Source organism: Pongo abelii, chromosome 1 (genome assembly GCF_028885655.2).
Source record: "Pongo abelii isolate AG06213 chromosome 1, NHGRI_mPonAbe1-v2.0_pri, whole genome shotgun sequence".
Taxonomy (NCBI): Eukaryota; Metazoa; Chordata; class Mammalia; order Primates; family Hominidae; genus Pongo; species Pongo abelii.
This window is the reverse complement of record NC_071985.2, coordinates 38,908,489-38,935,337: the sequence shown is the minus strand read 5'-3', so window position 1 is coordinate 38,935,337 and position 26,849 is coordinate 38,908,489. Positions and strand designations below refer to the sequence as shown.

Here is a 26,849-nt window from a genome sequence, read left to right as displayed (position 1 = left end):
GCCCTGCAGGTGAACTCTGAAGAGTAGCTTGGTTGCCCTGATCAGTCCAGCCCACTCTTACCCCATAAGAGGGGTAAGTGTTAAAGCCCACAGCTTCACCTTAACCCCCGTGCTTTGCAGCATGGACAGTCAGCCTTCTCTCCTGGCCTTCTCATTTAGGTAAATAGGGAATGCTCTTGAAGGAGGCTCTCCCAATCTCCTGGCCTCGGCCATAGAATTGAAAAAGGGTCTGCTTCTTAACCTCTGAAAATAAACTCATCTGTGCTACCTAAGGCAAAGATGGTGAGCTCTGGATCAGCTACTTCTGCCCTTCACCTAGTCTTTGGGCATGAACGAGATACATAGCATCTCCTCTGCGCCTTTCCCTTTCTTGTCAGGAAAGCTAATGGTGTTGGAGACCCAGATCTGCTGATTTGGTTACTGGCCATTAGATTCAAGTCAACACGTGCAGCCTGGGTAAATGAGGCTCTACAGGCATGCGGGTGCTTGGAGGGCATCTCTTTGTTCTTTGGCTCCGTGAAATGGCTTTGCTTGGCAGCTGCCCCTTGCCTGCAATTTCTCCTGTCATAGTCTTGGAAGGCAGGACCATGGTGTGGGTGGGAAGAGCTTGGAACAGCACATCTTTCATTTGGACCCAGCTGCTTCTCTGTATCCCCACACTCAGGACCTGGCTTCTCTCTGCAGCAACATTAGCCGCCTGTACTGGGGAGTGACTAATAACTCATCTTCTCTGCCTGCCTTTCTCAGGGGTAAGGTAAAGTCAAGCTCAGTACTCTCCGAGCCATGAAACTTCTTTTCTTATCTTGACTCCACTTGAGAAGGAGCCTTCCAAGCAAGTGAAATGCCATCAGTACAGTGCACTTCTTTCCCCAACCCTTGGGAAGTGGCTGTTTCCTAGCCTGGATCACTATGTTAATATCCAGATCTACAGCTGACATCTTTGGATTTCTTATGACTTTATTGCATGAACAGAAGCATTTTTAATCTACAGAAGACTCTGCCTTGTGTGACACACGTTTAATGTCATCCTTAGACTGCCTCTGTCTGTAAAATGCCAGCTCTTAAAATATTAATCTCTAATGTGCACTCAAGAGTTTACTCAATTACCACGGGATTTTTCAAATAAGCATCATCATTCCCGCAGCCCTGACTGCATTAAGAGAAAAATGCTTACCGGGCCATTGTTTCCTGAGCATGGGATGATGGTCTTGCCTTGTTTCCGTAAATGTTACACTGGCACGGCTGTGCTGGCTACTGCAGATTTATTGTCATTCATGCCCAAGCTCAAGCATTATCAGTTTTCCCTTCCAGTGCCAAACTTTAAAAGGTGACGTCTCTGATAGGGATCGTGAATCATAATTACGGTAAATGAGAGGCAGTTGAAACAGTTCTGTCAAAGCTGATTTGTCAGAGTGCGGATTTCAGTCCGGAGAGGGAGCAGCCTCCTCATTACCACCAGCAGTCATTCCACTTTGATTATTTTTTGAAAATCACATCAGTTTCAAAGACCTTTATTTTCCTTCCCCCTGAAGACAGTCTTGAGTGTCAGAGTTTTGTGAGGGGTACCCATATAATACATGCTGGCATTTTCTCCCACTTTTATCCCTTTCTGGGCATTGAAACCCACCTGTGGCTACCCTAGATGACCATTTTCATTTCCAGTGTGTATTTAAGAAAGCCCAGGATACAATAGAAATGTGCTACTAGGAAATAATTTGTTACCTTGAGTCAAGATTCATCTCAGGCTTCCTACAAGTAACCTCCTTTGGCTGGGTTTTGTGGCTCGTGCCTGTAATCCCAGTGACTTGGGAGGCCAAGGTGGGAGGATCGCTTGAGGCCAGGAGTTTGAAACCAGCCTGGGCAACATAGTGAGACCTGGTCTCTAAAATATAAAAAAAATGTAGCCGGGCATGGTGGTGTGTACTCGCAGTCCCAGCTACTCAGAAGGCTGGGGTGGGAGGATCCCTTGAGCCCAAGAGTTTGAGGCTGTAGTGAGCCATGATTGCACCAGTACATTCCAGCTTGGGCAACAGAGTGAGACCCCCCCACTCAAACTCTCCCCTGTGCATTTTGCAGTTGCCTGTGCGTTTTAATTTTGGTTAAAAGACCAGAGTTAACTTCATGGCAGCAGAGGGGTAGGGAAAATGGGAAACTCAAAAGCATAAGCTAATATTTCAGGAGCTCTGTGTTCTGAAACCCAATTAGGGAAGACAGATCCCCTCTGCTTTGATAGAAACCAGTAGCAAACAGCACACTATTGTGACATTTTGTAAGTCTTCAAGAGCATTTATGCTTATGTCCCAAATGTTCCAAGACCTTTATAGACCTTTCGAGAGGCCTCATTCCCTGGTTCTCTCCTAGCCCTTGAGCTGTTCCCAGTTGTAAATCAAAAACCAGGAAAGTGACTGCCACTGAAATCTGTGACCCTGACTTACTCATCCCTAAATCTGCTCTGCCCTGCCCTGTGCTCCAAGGTGCTTTTTAAGGGTCCTGACCCCACACTACTCTTTTTGTGACCCTTGAACACGCTGGAATTGAAGTGACGTGCCTGGCCAAGGAAGAGGTATTGTCGGGAAAGTTAACCCAAGTAATGCAGCAAAGGCCAACTCTCGTTGGCCTCCTGGACCCCATCCCCTCGCAGATATCAAATACTGATGGGCACAGCCATGGTTTTATTTGAGGCTTTTAAAGTTAAGGTCACATATGTTAAATATCACAACTTGAGTACTTTAATTTTAAAAACATGTAACCCTGGAGTTTTGCTTTGTGGTTAAATCTCCCTTTTCTTTCGGTAGTTCCAGCAGCTTTCTTGGAGAGGTTGGCATTGGCATGTGTCCCGCCATCAGTCCCCGCCAGCTGTCACTTTTGCTCAGGGTATCTCCTGTTGGTATCTGTGATTTAGTCTGACTTTGTAAATATTCCCTCCAAACCCCACAGCACTTTAGAGGAGAACACAGTGGTGGCAGACATAAACAATGACACTTACTTGTGAAGCCACAGTTTCTAGCTGGAGAATCATCTTTTGTTTACCGGGAGTGACAGTCAAAGAAAAGAAGAGGCAAGAGAGATGAATCAGGGAAATGAGAGGGATGAAGGAAAGAGCAGGAGACAAAGAAAATTCGCCAGGATTTATTGAGTGTCCTCCTGAATTTGGAGTCTAAATTAGACTCTGGTGGAGTAAGAAGGGAAATGTTATAATTCTGTGTTGCAGATATTGATGTAAGGTGAGGAATCCTGCATGCTCTGAGGCCTGGTGAGGTAGCTCAGAAGTACTAAAGAACAGCACATCAGCAAGTTGAAAGAAATCATCTAGATTGAGATGAATGCATGAATGTTAAAAAGGTAAAGAATCAAAGGGTGAGATTGGCTGGGGAAATTTTCCTGGAAGTGAATGTTAAACCCATTTTGAAAGATCAAATGATGGAAAAGACTGGCCAGGAGCCTTCTGTGGTTGGGGGATGGGATGGCATGATTACAAGGCCCAGGTTTGGGCAGGAATGAAGTTAATGACTGGGGTGGAGAATCTATTTTGGAGACTGATAAGATGAAATTAGTGGCATAAGAAGCAATTGGAGAATGATGTCGAAGAAGCCAAACTGATGGATTTAATTTAGGCCATAATACAATGGGAATACACTGTAAGTGGGACCCCCTGAAGGTAGGGACTTGCCCACCCTTATTAGACTAAATGATTCCTGACAACAAAGAACTTGCCTTTTCTTTTCCTTTATGTTACACACGTCAGCTGTTGATTTTTGTTTTTGCTGACTGACCAACCGACCAGACTGTGTGTGTGCAGTACTGGGTTGCTTTGAAAACCTAGAGTATACACCTATCAGGGCCATAGGCCATGGGCCCGTCTTCTGAGGCCCTCTCCAGCATGGCTGCCACAAAAGCATTATACCACAAACTCAGATGAGGAACGAAATGCTTCAGGAACCAGCTAGGCATTTCTTTATTGCACTTGTCCTCAGAGCACTTTCTTCTAGAGACTCCAAGGCATTGTACCAGCACAGTAACCTTTAAGTTGTACAGGTTTATTTTATAGTGAACATTTTCCTAACAGCCACGATAAATGAGTTTGAAGATTAGGACCGACAGGAGTGGCACTGAATAAGATGTGAGTGAGAGGCAGGGATGGAAAGGAAACATCCAGGAGAAACCCATAGTTCACATGCTGATTAGAGAAGGTGTATGTCCAGAATGGTGGCAATTTTGATCCCTGGATTGGGATCTGCTGATGGAGCAAAGGTTGGGAAATGCCTCAGGGGCAAGGGAGGGTGGGCTTCTTTCCCCTACCTCTTCTCCTCCTGACTCTGTGGTGGGAGAAATCATGCATCCCTTCATCATACGGACATCCTTATTTGCCCCTTTACTTCTGGCTTTTCGTACCCCCTACCCCGCCCCCACCTTTTCCTCTGGCCTAGGGAAGCTTATAAATGCTTTTAGCATCGTCTTGGGAGAAAGGTGGGAAGACAGGCAGGCAGCCAGAAAATCTTGGTGGTTATTAAACTGAGGCTTCAAGGACCTTTTTATTAGCAATTAGACTCAGCTCTGCAGCACTAAAGAGTGTAAATTCCTACTCTGTCTCCTTTGCTCAAACCTCCAAAGAATCTGTTTTATATGGTGTTTATTTATAACCCTGAATAGACCTGGGCCTGGGAGACCTGGGGATGCTGAGGCTTCAATGTGCTCTCAAGCAGAAGAAGAGGGTTAGAAACCCCAGGGAGGGAAACAGTACATACCCTTTTCTGGTGTACACCTCCCCTGGGCCTTGGCGTGTCCCTGTTTGTTACTGGGAGCTAGTTTTGATGCATGACATCTTAAAAAGTGCTTTTGGTGCTTTGCTTTGCTTGTTTGTTTGCAGTCTCTGGTGTGAATATTGTAATACCACAAAGACACATGTGTCTTCAGGACTTTGATCTTCCAGGACATCATTAGGTCACTTAAACTGATAAAATGTGTAAACCTGTATAAGGACTTTCTTTAGACAGTTAGTTACTGCAGTAACTCATTATAAGAAAAGGATTTGGTCAGGTGACTTTTCTACTTGGCAGATAAAGGGGGAACCTGAGGGGAAGGGTGACAGTTATTTGATGGCAAAATGTTGGAGATAGACAAAAGTGAAGTAGGTACTGACTTACCCTGACACACCCACATACCCTCTGTAGGCTTCTCTGCAGCCAGTGTTAGGTGTGTGGAGAACAGCTGGCTGTCATCTGGATTAAGCATAATCAACAGGTATATGTGGGTGTTGAATCCATAGCTTTGACCTCTTAGCACTAAGTGACCTGGATCTGATGGTGACATTTTTGGGACTAATGGTTTTAAGTAAAGAACATCCCTGAGCAAGCAGTTCAGTGTTCTTGGTGTCTTCAAATGCTGATGAAAGATATAGGAATGCTACTCATTATGATAATGGCTTTTTAAAACCCCAGCTTTATTGGAGTGTAACTGATACACAAAAACTGCACATATTAATGTGTACAATTTGATGAGTTTGAACATATGCATGCACCCATGAGACCATCAACATAATCGAAGTAATAAGCATATCCATCACCTCCAAAAGTTTCCTTGTACCCCTTTAGGGTGTGTGTGTGTGCGTGTTAAGAACACTTAACGTAATGAGAACACATGGACACAGGAAGGGGAACATTACACACCAGGGACTGTTGTGGGGTTGGGGGAGGGGGGAGGGATAGCATTAGGAGATATACCTAATGCTAAATGACGAGTTAATGGGTGCAGCACACCAACATGGCACATGTATACATATGTAACAAACCTGCACGTTGTGTGCATGTACCCTAAAACTTAAAGTATAATAATAATAAAATTTAAAAAAAAAGAAAAGACACTTAACATGATTTTCCTTGAATGAAGTATGCTGCTGCTGGCCCATTATTAGTAAGTATAAACCTTTCATGTGTATGCAATGTTAAAATCTCCAAAGCACTATCCATGGGCACAGCATATCTTTCCATTTTTTTGTGTGTTTACTTTCTTTCATCAATGTTTTATGGTTTTCAGTGTACAAATCTTTTGCCTTCTTGGCTAAATTTATTCCTAAGTATTTTATTCTTTGTCATTCTATTTTATTCTTTTTTTTTTTTGTTCTTTTAAAAATGATATTTTTTCTTAATTTTCTTTTTGGATCATTTATTGTTTACAGGAAAGCAACTGATTTTTATGTTACTTTTGTATCCTCCAATTTTACTGAATTTGTTTAACGGGGTTTTTTTGTAGTCTTTAGGGTTTTTTACATATAAGATTATGTCATCTATAAACAGACATAATGGTATTTCTTCCTTTCCAATTCATATGCCTTTTATTTATTTTTCTTGTCTGATTACCCTGGCTAGTATTTCCAATACTATGTTGAAAAGATGTGGTGAGAGTGGGCATTCTTGCTTGTTTCTGATCTTAGCAAAAAGACTTTCAGTTTTTCAATGTCAAACGTCAGCTGTGGCTTGTCATATATGGACTTTATTGTATTGAAATAAATTTATTCCATACCTAGTATGTTGGGAGTTTTTATCATAAAAATTTGTTTAATTTTGTCAAATGCTTTTTCTCCATGTGTTAAGATGATAACGAAGGCTTTTGTCCTTCATTCTGTTAATGTGATGTATCATGCTAATTGATTTGTGTAAGTTGAGACATCCTTGCACCTTAGGGGTAGATCCCGGTTAAACATGATGAACGATTCTTTCAACGTACTGTTGAATTTGGTTTGCTAGTATTTTGTTGAGTATTCTTGCATCTATGTGCATCAGGGATATTGGACTGTAGGATTTTTTTTTTTTTTTTTGAGATGGAGTCTCACTGTGTCACCCAGGCTGGACTACAGTAGTGCAATCTCAGCTCACTGCAACCTCTGCCTCCTGAGTTCAAGCAATTCTCCTGTCTCAGTCTTACAAACAGTGGGATTACAGGCATGCACCACCACGCTGGGCTAATTTTTGTATTTTTAGTAGAGACAGGGTTTCACCATGTTGGCCAGGCTGGTCTTGAACTCCTGACCTCATGTGATCTGCCTGCCTCAGCCTCAGCCTCTCAAAGTTCTGGGATTACAGATATGAGCCACTGCGCCCAGCTGGCCTGTAGTTTTTTAATGATGTCTTTGTCTGGCTTTGGTATAGGGTAATGATGGCCTCATAAAATGAGTTTGGAAGTGTTCTTTTTCTTCAGTTCTTTTGATGAGTTGGAGAAGGATTGGTATTACTTTTTCTTTAAATGTTTGGTAGAATCCACCAGTGAAGACATCAGGTCCTAGGCTTTTCTTTGTTGTGAGGTTTTTAATTACTGATTCAATCTCTTTGTTATCAGTCTGTTTAGATTTTCCTGATTCATTCTTGGTAGGTTGTATGTTTCAAGATATATGTAAAAAGATGCTCAATATCACCAGTCATCATGGAAATCAAAATCAAAATCACAATGAGATATCACTTCATATATGTTAGGATGGCTATTATTTTCTAGAAAAAAAAAGATAACAGGTGTTGGTGAGGATGTGGAAAAATAGAACTCTTGTACATTGTTGGTACAGCCACTATGGAAAACAGTATGGAGATTCCTTAAAAAAATAAAAAAGAGCTACTATGTGATTCAGTGATCACACTTCTGAGTATACAAAATAATTGAAATCAGTATCTAGAAGAGATATCTATACTTCCATATTCATTTCAGCATTATTCACAACAGCCAAGATATGGAAATAACCTAAATATCTATTGATATATGAATTGATAAAGAAAATGTGGTGTATACATACAATGTAATATTATTCAGCCTCAAAAAAGAAGAAATTCCTGCCAGTTGCAACATCATGGATGAACATGGAGAATATTCTATTCAGTGAGATAAGCCTGTAACAGAAGGACAAATACTGTATGATTCCAGTTATATATATAAGGCTATGAAGGCAAAATAAGCCCATAAGAGAAAGAGAAATACTGTATGATTCCACTTATATGAGGGATCTAAAAATAGTCAAACTCCACATGCATGTAGATGTTCACTGTAGCACTATTCACAATAGCAAAGACATGGAATCAACCTAAAAGCCCATCAATGGCAGATTGCATAAAGAAAATGTGGTACATATCCACCATGGAATACTGTGCAGCCATGGAAAACAATGAGATCATGTCCTTTGCAAGAACATGGATGGAGCTGGAGGCCATTATCTTTAGCAGAAACAGAAAACCACGTACTGCATGTTGTCACTTATAAGAGGGAGCTAAAAGATGAGGACACATGGACACAGACAGGGGAATGACGGACACCGGAGATGGAGGGTGGGAGAAGGGAGAGAATCAGGAAAAATATCTAATGGATACTAGGTTTAACACCTAGGTGATGAAATTATCTGTATAACAAACCCCCATGACATGAGTTTACCTATGTAACAACCAGCACATGTACCCCTAAACTTAAAGGTTAAAAAATAGTCAAACTCATAGAAGCAAAGAATAGAATGGTGGTTGCCAGGTGCCGGGGGTGAGAGGAAGGGGGTCTTGCTAATCAATGGGTATAAAATATTAGTTATGCAAGATGAAGGATTTCTAGAGATCCACTGGCTAGCATTGTGCCTATAGTTAACGATACTGTATTGTGTACTTAAACAATTGTTAGCAGTGTAGATTTCATACTGTGTTCTTGCCATGATTTAAAAAAAATAAATCTCCAGAGTCTTTATATATATTCTCATCTGATCTTCACAGCAACTCATACTCAAAGAAGGTTTTAGTGCTGCTAGTGCATACTAAGTATGTATACTTAAGCTGAGCAGGTTTACCTGACAAGTTTGAGGTTACAGAAGTTGGTGAGTGGCAGAGCAGGGCCAAGGTCACATCTTCTAGCTCTCAAGCACTGCCCTCTGTCTTGTCCCACACTTCGCCACTGTTGCTGCTTGGGCTGTTTTCTAGCAGCAAATGTGCTTGGACTGAGCCATTCAGACCCTCTCAGCCTCTCTTTCTGTGAGAAAGATAGAGCTTTTGTGAAGCCAGAGTTTGGGTTTTGAACTATGAAGGTGTGGTTGAATCTTTTTCTAAGATGGAAGCTACAAGCTTGGGTTAATCAGCACAATACTTCAACTCACTGAACTACCAGCTTTATGGAGCGAAAGGAAAGATTATTATTTTTTAAATGTTGGCATCTGATTACATTTACCTAGAAGTTGAAGTGTAGGCTAAATATAGCTTGAATTTAATTTCCATTTTATAAATCCTACAATGTTCTGTTGCCAAAGAGGGCATAGAATTTTTAATAGATAATTTTCAGAATTGCATATGAAGCTTATATACAGCATCTTTTAGTAAAGGAGCTGGGAATTAGCCCAGCTCAAAATATTTTCTCTGCTTTGAAAATAGACTCCTCTTAGCCTTATGGAGGATGACAAAGCCTATGGTTGCCCATTAACCAACTGCTGTTTATTACTTATTAAAATGCTGTTATTATCTCTACTGGACAGAAAGATATTAAAAGCAAATTATATTCCTTTTTGTGTACATCTTCCTTTGAAAACTTTTTCTTCTTTCTTTTAAAAAAGGGGGGTATGTGTACAGAGCGTGCAGGTTTGTTACATAGGTATACGTGTGCCATGGTGGTTTGCTGCACCTATTGACCTGTCCTGTAAGTTCCCTCCCCCCACCTCCCAGCAGGCCCTGGTGTGTGATGTTCCCCTCTCTGTGTCCATGTGTTCTCATTGTTCAGTTCCCACTTATGAGTGAGAACATGAGGTGTTTGGTTTTCTGTTCCTGTGTTAGTTTGCTGAGGATGATGTTTTCCAGCTTCATCCATGTCCCTGCAAAGGACATGATCTCATTCCTTTATATGTCTGCATAGTATTCCACACATTTTCTTTATCCAGTCTATCACTGATGGGCATTTGGGTTGGTTCCAAGTCTTTGCTATTGTGAATAGTGCTGCAAAAAACATATGTGTGCATGTGTCTTTATAGTAGAATGATTTATATTCCTTTGGTTATATACCCAGTAATGGGATTCCTGGGTCAAATGGTATTTCTGGTTCTAGATCCTTGAAGAATTGTCATACTGTCTTTCACAGTGGTTGAACTAATTTACATTCCCACCAACAGTGTGAAAGCATTCCTCTTTCTCCACAGCCTCGCCAGCATCTATTGTTTCCTGACTTTTTAATAATCACCATTCTGACTGGTGTGAGATGGTATCTCATTGTGGTTTTGATTTGCATTTCTCTGATGCTGAGTGATGTTGAACTTTCTTTCATATGTTTATTGGTCACATAAATGTCTTCTTTTGAGAAGTGTCTGTTCATATCCTTTTCTCACTTTTTGATGGGATTGTTTTTTTCTTATAAATACGTTTAAGTTCCTTGTAAATTCTGGATATTAGACCTTTGTCAGATGGGTAGATCGTGAAAACTTTTTATAAGTAGATGTGTAGCTTCCTTTCTGAGAACTACCTAGAAGATGGAGATTTGGCTGGAGGGTCATAATTGGCTATGAGAAAGAACACTAAAATGTGGGCCAAGGCCAAAGCCAGAGCCAGGGTTGGGTCAGGGGAGCTACTGCCCATGAGAACTGGGCTCAGGACAGCACAGCCAGCTCTGTAGAGAAACCTGAGCAGGGGCTGGTCTCAGGGCCCAGAAGAAGCCAAGGTGAGGTCACCTCACCACCAGTGTAACATGGACAAAAGTCTTGCCTTTCCTAGCCACTAAAGGCTCTGTTCTTTAAAGGACTAGTACTTTTACTTTGGGTGGTAAATCTCTTAGGGTTGGAGTAGTTCCAGAGGTGTGGTGACACGTACTTTCGACTTTAGTAGGGTAATTAGGATTACAAAGTATGGAGAAACTTCAGCATCTTTCAATGGTCTGTATTCTTTAGGAATAGGTGTCTTCCAAAGTTTCCCAGTACCTGGTACAGGACCTTATAATCAATTATCCTTTCATTTCTGTTGCTTATAATGGGTCCATGACAATGGTGACAATTTTTAACAAGTTTAAAAGCTATTCGAGGCTATCAGCAGTAAATGGAAATTATGTTACGTATATAAGTACTGTTGACTAGTAGCTGTGTAAAACACACACGCATACACATACACACATCACATATCTAGTGCTGTCTGAATGAATCTTACAATTGAGTTAAAATGACACCCATAATAGACACATTTTGGTAAAAAGCTGTTCAATCAGTGGAACAGACGGTACACACAGTAGGTTCTTGGGTTAAATTGCAAGTTGGAAAATGCAAAAGAGACTTCCTGGAGTTGGAAAATCAACTGGATTTTGTAGACTGAGTAGGTGTTGGAAAATCAGGGAGGATGGAGGAGTGTCTTCTAGATGTGAAAATGGTATGACCACAGGCACGGAGCTGTCCAATCCTCCTTTATTCAGGATTTTAGGATTTGTCACCAGAACCAAGTGGGGAGAAGGGAAATAAGGGTGGAAAGTTAAGGTGGAGCTAGAGTAGGATGTCAGCAACTGCCTGCCCCAGCCTGGCTGAGGAAGGGGTAAGTGATTACAGGAAACCAGCAAGCCCCCCTCGGCTCAGTGCAGGAGACAGTAGTAAAAGCCACATCTGTCAGTGTCCGGTGCTTCATCTTCATACCTTGTTGGGGTCTGGGATTAGTCTGTCATAGAGTTAAGTGATAATGTAGCAAGCCAAGGAGCTATTCTATAGGTCCTTGGAAAAAAGAAGTGTTGTGATTTTAAGATTAATGCGTTCACCACATGGATTTTTACCACCCCTGTCTCCCACTGTAGGGCGTATATTTGTGTTGTTTTTCATAGTAGGTATGAGGTAGCTAGATATTTTCTTCTTCCTTTGTGTACCTCTACTCAGCATCACTCTAGCCACCAACTTTTTATGCCCCACTTCTGACACAGGCAGACATCTGCAGGATGTCAGGGAGTTGAGATAACAGGTGTTATCTGCTTGTGGGACAGAGGGCAACTACTTAGTCTGTTCAAAAGCGGAAGTTATACCTCTTGTCTTCTGACACTGAGCAGTGGCTAACAGAGCTCATTGGCTCAAATCCCTTTGTAAATTGTAATCATTATTCTCTTGAGCAAGAATTCTTTCCTAGAAAGGACGTTTTTCGGTTAATAAAACATCAGTGGATGTTTCTATGGAGACTGCTTTGAAGATTTGGTTAAACAAGAAATATATCAGCGAAAGCACCCAGCCCTGGGGATTCTGGAACCACAACATTCTAGGAGCAGATTTTACCTCTCCTGTGTAAAATAGGCCTAGTTACTTCCTTGGAGGGTTGTTTTAATGATTAGAAATAGTATGCATAAAGCACCTGGTGCATGGGCACTCAGTAAAGGGTAGAAGTCATCAATACTGTCTACAATTTATATAGATTCCTCCTCCTGAGTTGGGGGTTTGCTATGGTGCATTGATTTGGTGAGATGCTTTTAAATTCAGAAGGTGGCTGCAGCATCTTCTGTAAGCAGTGACCACACAAAGCCAGCCAGGCACAGGCAGGCTTTGTGAAGACTCAACCTGACATAATCACTGACGAGAAGCAATCTTTTTAGTTTTGCTTTGCTGAGAAGGTGGTGCTGATTGCTTTCTTCCATTGGGAAATCAATTTACTGTGCAGCGAATCTTAGTAAGCAGTTTCATACTATTGCTTTTCTAAAAAAAGAGGCATGTTTCTGTTTTTATTAATCATGGAACTGACAGAAGATGATAGAATTTGTAAAAGAAAATAACCTGTTTGCTCTCCTTTTTACCACACGTACTGTCTTCTATAAATTAAGAATAAAGAAGGGATTTTTATCTTCCAGTCTTGAAGCTGTACCCTCTTCTGGTTTGAAAAAAACAGACTCATGTCCTTGGAGACCTGCCATATATTAATTTCTGGAATAAAAGGAATTTTCAGAGATTTTTGTCGGCTGTCATTTTGAAGGCAAAGTAACAGCCATGGTTCCAGGAGATGCCCAAAATAGCTGGGCATGTAATTTTGGGGCTAGATGCTTCCTGATCACAAGCTTGAAAACATGTCCTCCTTGGAGTTGAATCTAAGATCAAGTACCATTGGTGTGGAGAATGAGAGGTTTTTGTGCTATGGTTTTCTGACATACACCGTGCAGCTAATTTTTTTTTTTTTTTTTTTTTTTTTTTTTTTGTGATGGAGTCTCACTCTGTTGCCCAGGCTGGAGGGCAGTGGTGCTCACTGCAACCTCTGCCTCCCAGGTTCAAGCAATTCTCCTGGCTAAGCCTCCTGAGTAGCCGAGACTATAGATGTGCACCACCATGCCTGGCTAATTTTTTTATTTTTAGTAGAGACAGGGTTCACCATGTTGGCCAGGCTGGTCTTGAACTCCTGACCTCAAGTGACCCCCCAGCCTCGGCCTCCCAAAGTGCTGGGATTACAGGCATGAGCCACTGTCCCCAGCTGCAGCTCACTTTTATATAGTGAGATACGATTTAAAAAAAAATCTCTTCTCTTGGGTGAAGAGAGCATTTGATAATCTGTTTTATAAAACAGCCATCAGCACAGTTTCCTTAAAGAGAAGTCGTTCTTCATCCCTTTGCAATAGGTTTGATTACCCTATTTTATTTTTACATACAACACTGGTTACATAAAGTTAAGGGCAGCCTCATGATGGGCCAGCGGTTACCTCCATGCAGGTAGGAGGCAGCAAATTGTGGCCTATTTTTTTGCCTCTGCTGAGTATTCTACACCAATGACCAAGCAGCCTCTGGGGGGCAGCAGAACACCGGATAAGACTACTGTGCCCTGGGCTGTCAGGCTTTTCTGACTTGTCATCCAACCCCTCCTTTGTGTCCTTGGCTCAGTGCCCAACCTTCTCTTTGCCTAGTAAAACTCATCCTCTTGGCCTTGTCAGAATGAGAGCCTTCGCCCTTCAGCCTCCTTTGCCCCACTGTCTTCATTCACACCCTTCTCACCTGCACTCTGAAACCTTCCTGGTCTACTTTGTACCATGTCACGTAGCTTAATGATGGGAATTGTTTGCTATTGTTTCACAAGCAGGTTTGCCTATCCTTATAGCAAGAACAAAGTCATGTCTGTTTCCCATAATGCCAGGAATTCCCTGAAGGCCTAAAGACATGCTCAACGGCAGGTGGAATATCCCTTAATCTGTAGTGAGTGCTTGATGCCTATTTGCTAATTTGATTGTCAAGATGGTCCTGTTTTTGCACAAATGAAAGTATTGGCTTTGCTTTACTTATTTCTGAAACTGCTACATTCTCACATGCCTTCCAGTTTAATTGTTCCTGATTGGGGTGAAATATAGAGGACTTTAAAAATTAGCCCAGGGTTGTAATGGAAGCAGTAAGTTGGCTGTACAGATGCAGATTTGCATCTTGGTCTTTCTCCTTCCCAGCTGTGTACCTTGGGCAAATTAATTTCTCAACCTCAGTTTCCTCACCCATAAAATGGGATTATCTAAGGTGATCAAATAATTTATTATCTAAACTGGAAACTGGAACATATTTGAGAGTGGAGGATGTTAAAGAAAAACCAGAGATAGGTAGTAGTTGAAGCAGTAAAAAAAATTATTTGGGAACTGTTGTAATAGGGGAAAAGAGACCTCAGTATGGAACTGGACTCAATTTTTTTTTTTTTTTTTTTTTGAGACGGAGTCTTGCTCTGTCACCCAGGCTGGAGTGCAGTGGCATGTTTTCAGCTCACTGCAACCTCCACCTCCTCCTCCTGGGTTCAAACGATTCTTCTGCCTCAGCCTTCCAAGTAGCTGGGACTACAGGCCCACACCACCATGACTGGCTGATTTTTGTATTTTTGGTCAAGACAGGGTTTTGCCATGTTAGCCAGGCTGGTCTCGAACTCCTGACCTCAAGTGATCCACCTGCCTCGGCCTCTCAAAGTGCTGGGATTGCAGGCAAGAGCCACTGCACCCGGCCAGAACTGGGCTTAATTCTGAATACAGCTTGGACAAGGGGGATATAGCCAAGGAGCAAGGTGGGGGTCATTGAGTGGAATATTAAGAGGAAACATTGGGAAATAGGGGGATTCTGGCTAAACAGACCTAACAGGATTCCTCCTGAAGGCAGCCAGGGTGATCAGACACCAAGAACAGGTGATGAAGAATTTGGCCAGATAATGGAGCATGATCAGATATTGCAGGTGGGGGGTTTGTTCTAAACCGACTTAGCAGGATTCTTGCTACAATAAAGATGGACACCAAGGTTGAGGCCTAGAGAGCTTAAAGGACCTTGACTAAAGTTTAGTCAAGGAGAGAGTCTTTGTCCAGTGGCACTGTTTTAAGTAATTACAATCATATAGTCTTTTAAAAGATTTATTACCTGGTAAGTTGTTTTTATTTTTAGCCTTCCTACCTATACAGTTGTTCTATTAAGCCAGGTATAGTGGCTCATGCCTGTAATCCTTGCACTTTGGGAGGCTGAGGCAGGAGGATCACTTGAGGCTAGGAATTCGAGACCAGCCTAGGCAACTTTTATCATCTCTACAAAGAAAATTTTAAATTAGCTGGGTGTGGTGGTGCATGCCTGTAGTCCCAGTTACTTGGGGGGGCTAAAGTGGAGGATTATCTGAGTTCAGGAGTTTGAGGTTGTGGTAAGCTATGATTGCACCACTCCACTTCTGCCTGGGTAACATCTAGAGATGCTATCTCTAAAAATAAAATAGTCCTGTTGAAAACATTTTGACTAGAACAATTTCGTCTCAAAAAACAATTTTATTTCCTCCTCAAACACACGTTTGATCTCCTCCCCCAAATTAATATATAAACAGGACAAATGCTAAATTGTTTAAAATGCTGGGGCAGTGGGTATAAACTATACATATGGTGCTTTAAAGAATCAAACAAATTGGTACATGTAAAGTGTCTAGTACTTGGAACATACTGTGTATTCAGAAAAGGATTTTTTCATTTTCCCTCCTGGAGGAAGGTTGGACAAAGAAGCACTGATCAGGAATAAACAAAGGCCTATGGGCTTTTTAAAAAGGCTATTGCAAGAAGGGTATGCTCCTAGCTTTCCAGGTCCTAACAGCTCAAGGTGTGAGTTTTGTCCAACTCAAGCAGGAAAATACTGATTGAAGAACATAGTACCATCTCTACATACTCAGGCAGCTGTCTGGGCAATGGAGAACATATCCAGGGGACAGCTATGCATTTTGTCTGGTACTTTGGCTGCCCTGTGTGTACAGAGCCCTTTTCTTTATTGTGAATTCACGACTGCTTTTGGGCAACCTGCCTAGAAAGCTGGGGAACCGTCTCTGGCACCCATCTGCTGCACCCAGCTCCTGCCTGTTTAGGAACGTGATCTTACCAATTGCATTTAAATAATGGGTTTACCATAAACTTAATAGTTTGAGCTGTAAAATCCATACTTGCTGTATTAGTCCATTTTCATACTGCTATGAAGAAATACCCAAGATTGGGTAATTTATAAAGGAAAAACAGTTTAATGGATTCACAGTTCCACATGGCTGGGGAGGCCTCACAATCATGGCGGAAGGTGAAGGAGAAGCAAAGGCACATCTTACATGGCGCCAGGCCAGAGAGCATGTGCAGGGGAACTGCCCTTTATACAACCATCAGATCTCGTGTGAGACTTATTCGCTATCACGAGAACAGCATAGGAAAAAACCCACCCCCATGATTCAATTACCTCGCACTGGGTCCCTCCCATGACACGTGGGGATTATAGGAGCTACAATTCAAGATGAGATTTGGGTGGGGTCACAGCCAAACCATATCACTTGCCTTGAAGGTTGCTGGCCCCATGTAACCAGAAGCTTAACTGCCATTCTGTGATTGGATTTCCAGGATTGGGTCCATGCCTTTCAGAAACTCTAAATTCATGACTTCTTGCCCTGCCTCTTGTAAGTGCTATTTTGCTCTAGTATAGTAATGAGAGCTCTTGAGCCTGTGTGTTCATTTAACCTAACACCCTGCAGAGCTGAGGCTTGGGTTTTCGCCAGCTCCTTGTGGGATGGAGAATCCAAGGAATCTGGCCTCCTGGAAGTGAGGAAGGATGTGCATATGTGAACAGCAGTGTGTGACACGAGAGTCAAGCCAGGGAGCAGGTAGAGTTGAAGGGCAGCCCTCTGTATGACTCTTAACAGCCTCTTCTTTCTCTAGGTATGTGTACATTCCAGTGGGTGGGTCCCAGCATGGCCTGCTGGGGACACTGTTTTCCACGGCGATGACATTTGCATTTGTGAGCTACTGGCATGGCGGCTACGACTACCTCTGGTACTGGGCAGCACTCAACTGGCTGGGAGTCACTGTGGAGAATGGAGTCCGGAGGCTGGTGGAGACTCCCTGCATCCAGGACAGTCTGGTGAGCAGGATCCTTGCTCCTGTGTTAGGGGACAGTGGAACTAGGCAGATCAGGTTTATTAGGGATGGGGCCATCAGATTCCCTGCCCCCACTATGGGCCCTTTCTACTAGGTTGGTTCAAAGTCCATATGCCTAGAGGCAAGACAGCTGGAAAAGAAGCTTCTGTAGTGCATATATGTGCGTTTGTGTGTGTGTGTGTGTGTGTATAACTATAAAAAATGTATTATGTAAAAATTAGAACATTTAAACAAGAAAATAACCTTTCAACAGAAACCATGTTAAGATCCATTCTTCTAATTTTTTTCTATGTGTATATACAAACAGACCTATGTATATAACATTAAAACAAATTCTATTACAGAGAGATGATTGTATCAGGACCACCTTTTTAAGTCAATGAGTCCATACCTAACCACCCTTTTTAATGGCTACATAGAATTCCCTTATGTGGATGCCATAATTTATTTTAGTCTCCTATTATTAGTAATCATATTATTCTAAAGGTTTTTTGCAACTATCAACTGTATTAAGATGAATATCATAACCAGGATGAATTCTCATAAGTGGAATTTCCAGGTTCAAGGTTTTTCTCATCTTTAATGTTCATTATGTATATTGCTTATTAACTCTTAACTGCCCTGTAGACAAAAGTACACTAATTTATATTTCTACCAATGGTGCATAAGAATGACCTTGCTGATACTGAGTATAACTGGAATTTTAAATCCTTGATAGGTATTGTATATAGTAGTATAAAAAACAGCTAAGGTTTTTAAGAAGCAGTTCAATTTTACAGGAAAATGATTTGGAAAATCAAACATTTCTCTTTACACATATATTTTAAGTGATTTTAAACTATGGGCATAGCTTTTATCTTGCGAATGTGGTATATGATATATTACAATCTTGTAGGAAATCATCAGTTCTGAAGATGTAGCAATATTCCTCTAACCCCGAAAAAAGTAGCTAAAAAGAAATGTGCTGGCATCAGTGTTCATGGCAGGCAATCACACACAGAAAATTTGAAAAATGATTAATGTGGCTAAATCCCACCCAGTATGAATAACTAAAGTAAATGCACTTTAAAAAGCCCTGTCAAAACAGAATACATTTACATATGTTTTTATAAAGATAGCCATAGTACAAGTGGACAGTTATTTCAATAAAAACTGAAATAAACTGAGTAGTCAAACAACACATTGGAGGGGATTTAAATATGCTCATGTATGTATAAAGATAAATATTTTTCCAGCCATCAGCAGGAAAGAAATGCCAGTGGATTCTAACAGAAAATGGTATTTCAGTGAAAGCCATGGCTATGTAACACACAGGAAAACCAAAAAGGATGGTATCATAAAAATTTTAATCTTCATCCTCAAATCTGAGCATTCTGCTCCAAAGCCTGAAAACACAGTTATCACCTTTGAAAGTCAGAAGATTCTTTTCAGCCCATTCTGTAACCCTGCAACACATTTCTGTGCTCTTCATGAAGCAACTAACATTACCCTTGAACTTAATGCTCTGTGGCCTTTGAGCCATAGCTTATGCTAGTAATAATTTTAGAAATCTAAAACATTAGAGTAACCCAACTGTGCCATGTAGCCTGTGGCCTGTTCATTTGGGTTCAAAATAAATCAAGGCATCAAGCACACTTACTCACAGGATGAAGTCTTGCCTATCTACCTTGCTCCATCACAGCTTGCTCCAGAACTCACTCATTCACCTCACTTGACCTTCCATCTACAATTCAGATACCTTGGTACATAGTAATTTTTGATATGCATTTTTTTGGCAAAATATTTGTCTTATATGTTGCAAATATGATGTTTGGCTTGCATATTTATTGAGCAAGAATATATGAAACCTATATTTATCACCTACAAGCCTGGTAGGCAGTTACAGCTATTTAGACGATACACTCCTTGAGTACATGGCCAGGTTCCCATTACTCTGTTTATCCCTTGTCTGAGTGAGCGTTGGTGTTAAATCAGTGCACAATTAGTGCTTTCATATCAGGTTGATTCTTTAGTTCTTCCTCCACTTGTCCAGACGTAGAGTCGTCCTCCAGTACCCTGTTTCTTATGTAGTTCCACACAACATCCAAATGCACACAATTTTTTGAGTAAACTATTTCCCCACTTAGGTTACCCTTCTTCCCTCTCTTTCCATGAATCAATTTCCTATTCTTCTGTCAATCCAAATGAAGACTTACTGGCTTTGTGAGTTAATTCTGCATGCCCCTCACATCCTCAGTATTATTCAGAGTTCTCCAGAGAAACAGATCAATAGGATGTGTGTGTGTTTGGGTAGGGGGATAGGGATGATGGTAAAGACATTTAGTATACAGAATTAGACCATGTGATTTTGTAGGCTGAGAAATTCAGACCCAGGAGAGCTGATGGTGTAAGTTCCAGTCCAAAAAAAAAACAAAAAAAGGCAAGAGAAGACCAGTGTCCTAGCTCAAAGACAGTCAGGCTTGAAGACAGAAAAAGATATTGTGTTAGCTTTCTATTCTATTCAGAACTTCAACAGATTGGATGAGGCCCACTCACACTGGGGAAGGAAATCTGCTTTATTCAGTCTACTGATTCAAATGTTAATCTCATCCAGAAACACCTTCACCAGAACACCCATGAATAATACTTAAGTGAATATTTGGGCCCAGTCAGGTTTACAAATAAAATTAACCATCACACCCTTTCTTCATGGTTTATATCCTTCATCTGTTTTATTAAGATAGATTAGCAGATCTCTAAATAACAAAAATTATTTTTTCTTTGTCATATCTTCTTTTCAAAAAATGTTTGTGGGTACATAGTAGGTGTTTGTATTTATGGGGTGCATGAGATGATACAGGCATGCAATGTGTAATTATCACATGGGGGTAAATGGGGTATCCATCATCTTAAGCATCTATCCTTTCTTGGCGTTACAACCAATCCAATTATACTCTTCCAGTCGGTTTTAAATATGTAATAATTGTTGACTGCAGTCACCTTATTGTGCTACCAAATACTACATCTTATTCTATATAACTATATTTTTGTGCTCATTAACCATCCTTCCCCCCAACTACCCTTCCAAGCCTCTGGTCATCATCCTTTTACTCTCTGTCTCCACAAGTTCAGTTGTTTTAATTTTTAACTCCCACAAACAAGTGAGAACATGTGAAGTTTGTCTTTCTGTGTCTGGCTTATTTCCCTTAATTACTTCCATTTCCATCCATGTTGTTGCAAAAGATAGGCCCTCATCCTTTTTTATGGCTGAATAATACTCCATTGTGTATATATACCACATTGTCTTTATTTGTCTTTTGATGAACACTTAGGTTGCTTCCAAATCTTGGCTATTGTGAATAGTACTACAGTAAACATGGGAGTGCAAATATCTCTTTAATTTACTGATTTCCTTTCTTTTGAGTATATCCCAAGACATAAGACTGCTGAATCATACGATAATTCTGTTTTTAGTTTTTTGAGGAACCTGTGAACTGTTTTCCATACTGTGGTCTTGTACTAATTTACATTCCCACCAACAGTGTACAATGATGCCCTTTTCTCCACATCCTTACCAGCTTTTTAGATAAAAGCCATTTTAACTGGGGACAGATAATATCTTATTGTAGTTTTGATTTGAATTTTTCTGACTTTAGTGTTGAGCACTTTTTCATATACCTGTTTGCCATTCATATGTCATCTTTTTAGAAATGTCTATTCAGATCTTTGCTCATTTCTTAATCAGATTATTAGGTTTTTTCCCTGTAGAGTTGTTTGAGCTCCTTATATATCCTGGTTATTAATCTCTTGTCAGATGGACAGTTGACAAATATTTTCTCCCGTTCTGTGGGTTGTCTCTTCACTTTGTTGATTGTTTCCTTTACTGTGCAAAAAACTTTTAACTTGATGTGATCCCATTTGTCTATTTTTGCTTGGTTGCTTGTGCCTATGGGGTATTATTAAAGAATTATTTGCTAACTCCAGTGTCCTGGCAAGTTTCTCCAGTGTTTTCTTTTAGTAGTTTCATATTGTGAGACCTTAATTTAAGTCTGTAGTTCATTTTGATTTGATTTTTTTTAATATGGTGAGAGATAGGGGTCTAGTTTCATTCTTCTTTATATGGATATCCAGTTTTCCCAGCACCATTTTTTGAAGAGATTGTCCTTCCCCCAGTGTATGTTATTGGCACTTTTGTTGAAAATGAGTTCACTGTTGATGTGTGGATTTGTTCCTGGGTTCTCTATTCTGTTCCATTGATCTATGTGTCTGTTTTTGCGCAATACCATACTATTTTGGTTACTAGAGCTTTGTCGTATATTTTGAAGTTAAGTAATGTGATTCTTCTAGTTTTGTTATTTTTCCTCAGAATAGCTTTGGCTGTTCTGTGTCTTTTGTGGTTCCATATAAGTTTTAGGATTTTTTTTTAAATTTCTGTGAAGAATGTCATTAGTATTTTGATAGAGATTGCATTGAATCTGTAGATTAGGTAATATGGATGTTTTAACAATATTGATTATTTCAATCCATGAACATGGAATATCTTTCCATTTTTTGTGTCCTCTTCGATTTCTTTCATCAGTGTTTTATAGTTTTCGTTGTGGAGATCTTTCACTTCTTTGGTTAATTCCTAGGTATTTAATTTTATTCATAGCGATTATAATTGGGATTACTTTCTTGATTTCTTTCTCTTAGTCTGGCTAAAGGCTTGTCAATTATATGCATCTTTTCAAAAAACCAACTTTTCTTTTTTTTAAATTATACTTTAAGTTCTAGGGTACATATGCACAACGTGCAGGTTTGTTACATATGTATACATGTGCCATGTTGGTGTGCTGCACCCATTAACTCATCATTTACATTAGGTATATCTCCTAATGCTATCCCTCCCCCTTCCGCCACCCCATGACAGGCATGGGTGTGTGATGTTCCCCTTCCTGTGTCCAAGTGTTCTCATTGTTCAATTCCCACCTATGAGTGAGAACATGTGGTGTTTGGAAAAAACCAACTTTTCGTTTCATTGATTTTTGTATTTTCATTGTTTCAATTTTATGTATTTCTTCTCTGATCTTTGTTTCCTTTGTTCTAATTTTGGGTTTGGTTTGCTCTTTTTTAATTCTTTAAGGTGCATCATTAGGTTATTTTTAGTTTTTCTACTTTTCTGATGTAGGTGCCTATAGCTATAACTTTCCTCTTAGTACTTCTTTCGCTATATCCCATCAGTTTTGTCATGTTGTGTATCCATTATCATTTGTTTCAAGGAGTTTTTCAATTCTTAAGTTCTTCATTGACCGTCTGTCATTCAGGAGCATATTGTTTAATTTCCCTGTGTTTGTATAGTTTCCAAAATTCCTCTTGTTATTGATTTCTGCTTTTATTCCATTGTTCAGAGAAGATGGATATAATTTCATTTTTAAAAATGTTTTAAGATTTATTTTGTGGCCTAACATATGGTCTATCCTTGATAATGATCCATACATGGAGGAGAAGAATGTGTATTCTGCAGCCATTGGATGAAATGTTCTGTAAATGTCGATTAGGTCCATTTGACCTGTGCTGCAGGTTAAAGCTGATGTTTCTTTGTTGATTTTCTGTTTGGATGATCTGTCTAATTCTGAAAGTGGGGTGTATAATTTCTTCAGCTGTTATTGGGGTATCTCTCTTTAGCTCTAATAATAGTTGCTTTATACATCTGGGTGCTCCAATATTGGTTGCATATGTTATTTACAACTGTTATATCTTCTTGCTGAATTGATCCCTTTATCATTATATAATGATGATATGTATCTTTGTCTCTTTTTATAGTTTTTGTCTTGAAATCTATTTTGTCTGATTTAAGTATAGCTGCTGATATTCTTTTTTGGTTTCCATTGGCATGGAATATCTTTTTCCATTTCTTTTCTTTCAGTCTATGTGTCTTTATAGGTTAAGTGTGTTTCTTGTAGCCAACAGATCATGGGGTCCTGTTTTTTAATCTATTCAGCCACTCTGTCTTTTGATTGGAGAGTTTAGTCTATTTACATTCAATGTTATTATTTATACATAAGGACTTCCTCTTGCCATTTTACTATTTGTTTTGTGTTTTATGGTCTGCTTCTTTCCCTCCTTTCTGTCTTTTAGTGAAAGTGATTTTCTCTGGTGGTGTGTTTTAATTTGTTGCTTTTTATGTATCTGTAGTGTGTTTTTTGATTTGAAATTACCATGAGGCTTGCAAATAATCTTATCACACATTATTTTAAACTGACATCTTAACACTGATTGTATAAACAAATTAATAAGCAAAGAGAAAACTAATAAAAACTCTACACATTAACTTTGTTTGCACTGCTTTTAACTTTTTGTTGTTTTTATTTATGTCTCATTGTCCTATCTATGTCTTTAAAAGTTGTTGTTGTTATTTGTTATTGGTTTGTGTTTTAGTCTTTCTACTCAATATATGAGTAGTTTGTAGGCCACAATTACATTATTATAGTATTCTGTGTTTTCCTGTGTACTTGATATTGCCAATGAGTTCTGCACCTTCAGATGATTTCTTACTGCTTATTAACATCCTTTTCTTTCATATTGAAGAACTGCCCTTGGCATTTCTTGTTCTGGTGTTGATGAAATTCCTCAGCTTGTTTGTCTGGGCAAGTCTTTATTTCTCCTTCATGTTTGAAGGATATTTTTGCTGAATATACTATTTTAGGATAAAAGTTTTTTTCCTTCAGCACTTTATGTCTTCCTACCCTCCCCTGAACTGTAAGGTTTCCATTGAAAAATCTTCTGCCAGATGTGTTGGAGCTCCAATGTATGTTATTTGTTTCTTTGTTCTCGTTGCTTTTTAGATTCTTTTTTAAAAATTTATTTATTTAAGTTTTAGGGTACATGTGTACAACATGCGGGTTTGTTACATATGTATACATGTGCCATGTTGGTGTGCTGCATGCATTAACTCATCATTTAGCATTAGGTATATCTCCTAATGCTATCCCTCCCCCTTCCCCCACCCCACAACAAGCCCCAGTGTGTGATGTTCCCCTTCCTGTGTCCAAGTGTTCTCATTGTTCAATTCCCACCTATGAGTGAGAACATGTGGTGTGTGGTTTTTTGTCCTTGTGATAGTTTGCTGAGAATGATGGTTTCCAGCTTCATCCGTGTCCCTACAAAGGACATGAACTCATCAGAGTTTTTATGGCTGCATAGTATTCCATGGTGTATATGTGCCACAATTTCCTAATCCAGTCTATCATTGTTGGACATTTGGGTTGGTTCCAAGTTTTTGCTGTTGTGAATAGTGCCACAATAAGCATATGTGTGTGTGTGTCTTTATAGCAGCATGACTTATAATCCTTTGGGTATATACCCAGAAATGGGATGGCTGGGTCAAATGGTATTTCTAGTTCTGGATCCCTGAGGAATCGCCACACTGACTTCCACAATGGTTGCACTAGTTTACGGTCCCACCAACAGTGTAAAAGTGTTCCTATTTCTCCACATCCTCTCCAGCACCTGTTGTTTCCTGACTTTTTAATGATCGCCATTCTAACTGGTGTGAGATGGTATCTCATTGTGGTTTTGATTTGCATTTCTCTGATGGCCAGTGATGATGAGCATTTTTTCATGTGTCTTTTGGCTGCATAAATGTCTTCTTTTGAGAAGTGTCTGTTCGTGTCCTTCGCCCACTTTTTGATGGGGTTGTTTGTTTTTTTCTTGTAAATTTGTTTGAGTTCATTGTGGATTCTGAATATTAGCCGTTTGTCAGATGAGTAGATTGCAAAAATTTTCTCCCATTTTGTAAGTTGCCTGTTCACTCTGATGGTAGTTTCTTTTGCTGTGCAGAAGCTCTTGAGTTTAATTAGATCCCATTTGTCAATTTTGGCTTTTGTTGCCATTGCTTTTGGTGTTTTAGACATGAAGTCCTTGCCCATGCCTATGTCCTGAATGGTATTGCCTAGGTTTTCTTCTAGGGTTTTTATGGTTTTAGGTCTAACATGTAAGTCTTTAATCCATCTTGAATTAATTTTTGTATAAGGTGTAAGGATGGGATCCAGTTTCAGCTTTCTACATATGGCTAGCCAGTTTTCCCAGCACCATTTATTAAATAGGGAATCGTTTCCCCATTTCTTGTTCAGATTCTTTCTTTATACTTGACTTTGGAAGTTTGGTTATCTTGAGGTAGTCTTATTTGGGTTAAATCTATTTGATGTTCAGTAACCTTCCTGTACTTGAATACTGATATCATTCTCTAGTTTGGGGAAGTTCTCTGATATTATCTCTTTGGATAAATGTTCTACCCCTGTCTTTTCCTTTCTTTACCTCCCTTTTAAGGCCAGTAACTCTTAGATTTGCCTTTTTGAGGCTATTTTCTAGATCTTATCGGCATGCTTCGTTCTCTTATATTCTATCTCCTCTGACTATATTTTCATATAGCTCATCTTCAAGTGTGCCAATTCTTTCTTCTGCTTGATCAGTTCTGCTAAGAGACTGAGGCATTCTTCAGTATGTCAGTTGCATTTTTCATCTTCAGAATTCCTGCTTGATTCTTTTTAATTATTTCAGTGTCTGTTAAATTTATCTGATAGGGTTTTGAATTCCTTCTCTGTTTTGTCTTGAACTTCATTTAGTTTCCTCAAAGTAGCTATTTTGAATTCTCTGCCTGAAAGGTCACATATCTTTGTGTCTCAGTGATTTATTCCTGGTTCCTTCTTTAGTTCGTTCAGGGAGGTCATATTTTCATGGATGGTTGTCATGCTTGTGGATGGTGCATTGGTATTTGGCCATTGAAGAGTTAGGTATTTATTGTAGTCTTCACAGTTTGGGCTTCTTTGTGCCTATCCTTCTTGGGAAGGCTTTCCAGGTATTTGAAGGGACTTGGGCGTTGTGATCTAAGTTTTTGGTTGCTCTAACTGTATTTGCATTATGGGGCACCCCATGTCCAGTAATGCTGTGAGTCTTGCAGACTCATAGAAGTACCACCTTGGTTATCTTAGAAAAGATCCAGAAGAATTATCTGGATTGCCAGGCAAAGACTCTTGTTCTCTTCCCTTACTTTCTCCCAGACAAATGGAGTCTGTGTGCTAAACTGCCTAGAGCTGGAGGTGGAGTGACACAAAAACTCCTGTGGGCCACCACTATTGGGACTGCACTGAGTCAGACCTGAAGCCGGCACAGTACTGGGTCTTGCCCATGGCCTACCATAGCTACTGCCTGGCTACCACCTATGTTCGCTCAAGGCCCTAGCGTTCTATAATCAGCAGGTGGCAAAGCCAGCCAGACTTGTATCCTTCCCTTCAGGGTTATGGGTTCTTCCTGGTCCTGGGTGGGTCCTAAGATGCCATCCAGGAGCCAGGTCCTGGAGTCAGAAACCTTAGGAATCTACTTGGTACATTATTCTACTACAGCTGAGCTGGCACCCAGGCTGCAATACAAAGTCCTTGCCACTCTTCCTTCTCCTTTTCACAAGCAGAAGAGTCTTTTCCCATGGCTACTACCACCCCAGGCTTGTGGCAAGTACTGCTTGGCTATTGCCAGTGTTCATTCAGGGTCCAAGGGCTCTTCATTCAGCTTGTGATGAATGC

General features: G+C 40.1%; 1 protein-coding gene across 8 annotated transcripts in view; it reads left to right on the top strand.

Annotated features, from left to right (window-relative positions):
• Positions 1–26,849, top strand: part of HHAT (hedgehog acyltransferase) — a 354,093-nt gene that overhangs the window by 242,671 nt on the left and 84,573 nt on the right. For all 8 annotated transcript variants that reach the window (XM_063725377.1, XM_054521192.2, XM_024251252.3 and 5 more), the window contains one exon: positions 17,095–17,296. In XM_063725377.1, coding sequence (XP_063581447.1) covers positions 17,095–17,296 — 202 coding nt within the window. The remainder of the gene's footprint in view (positions 1–17,094; positions 17,297–26,849) is intronic.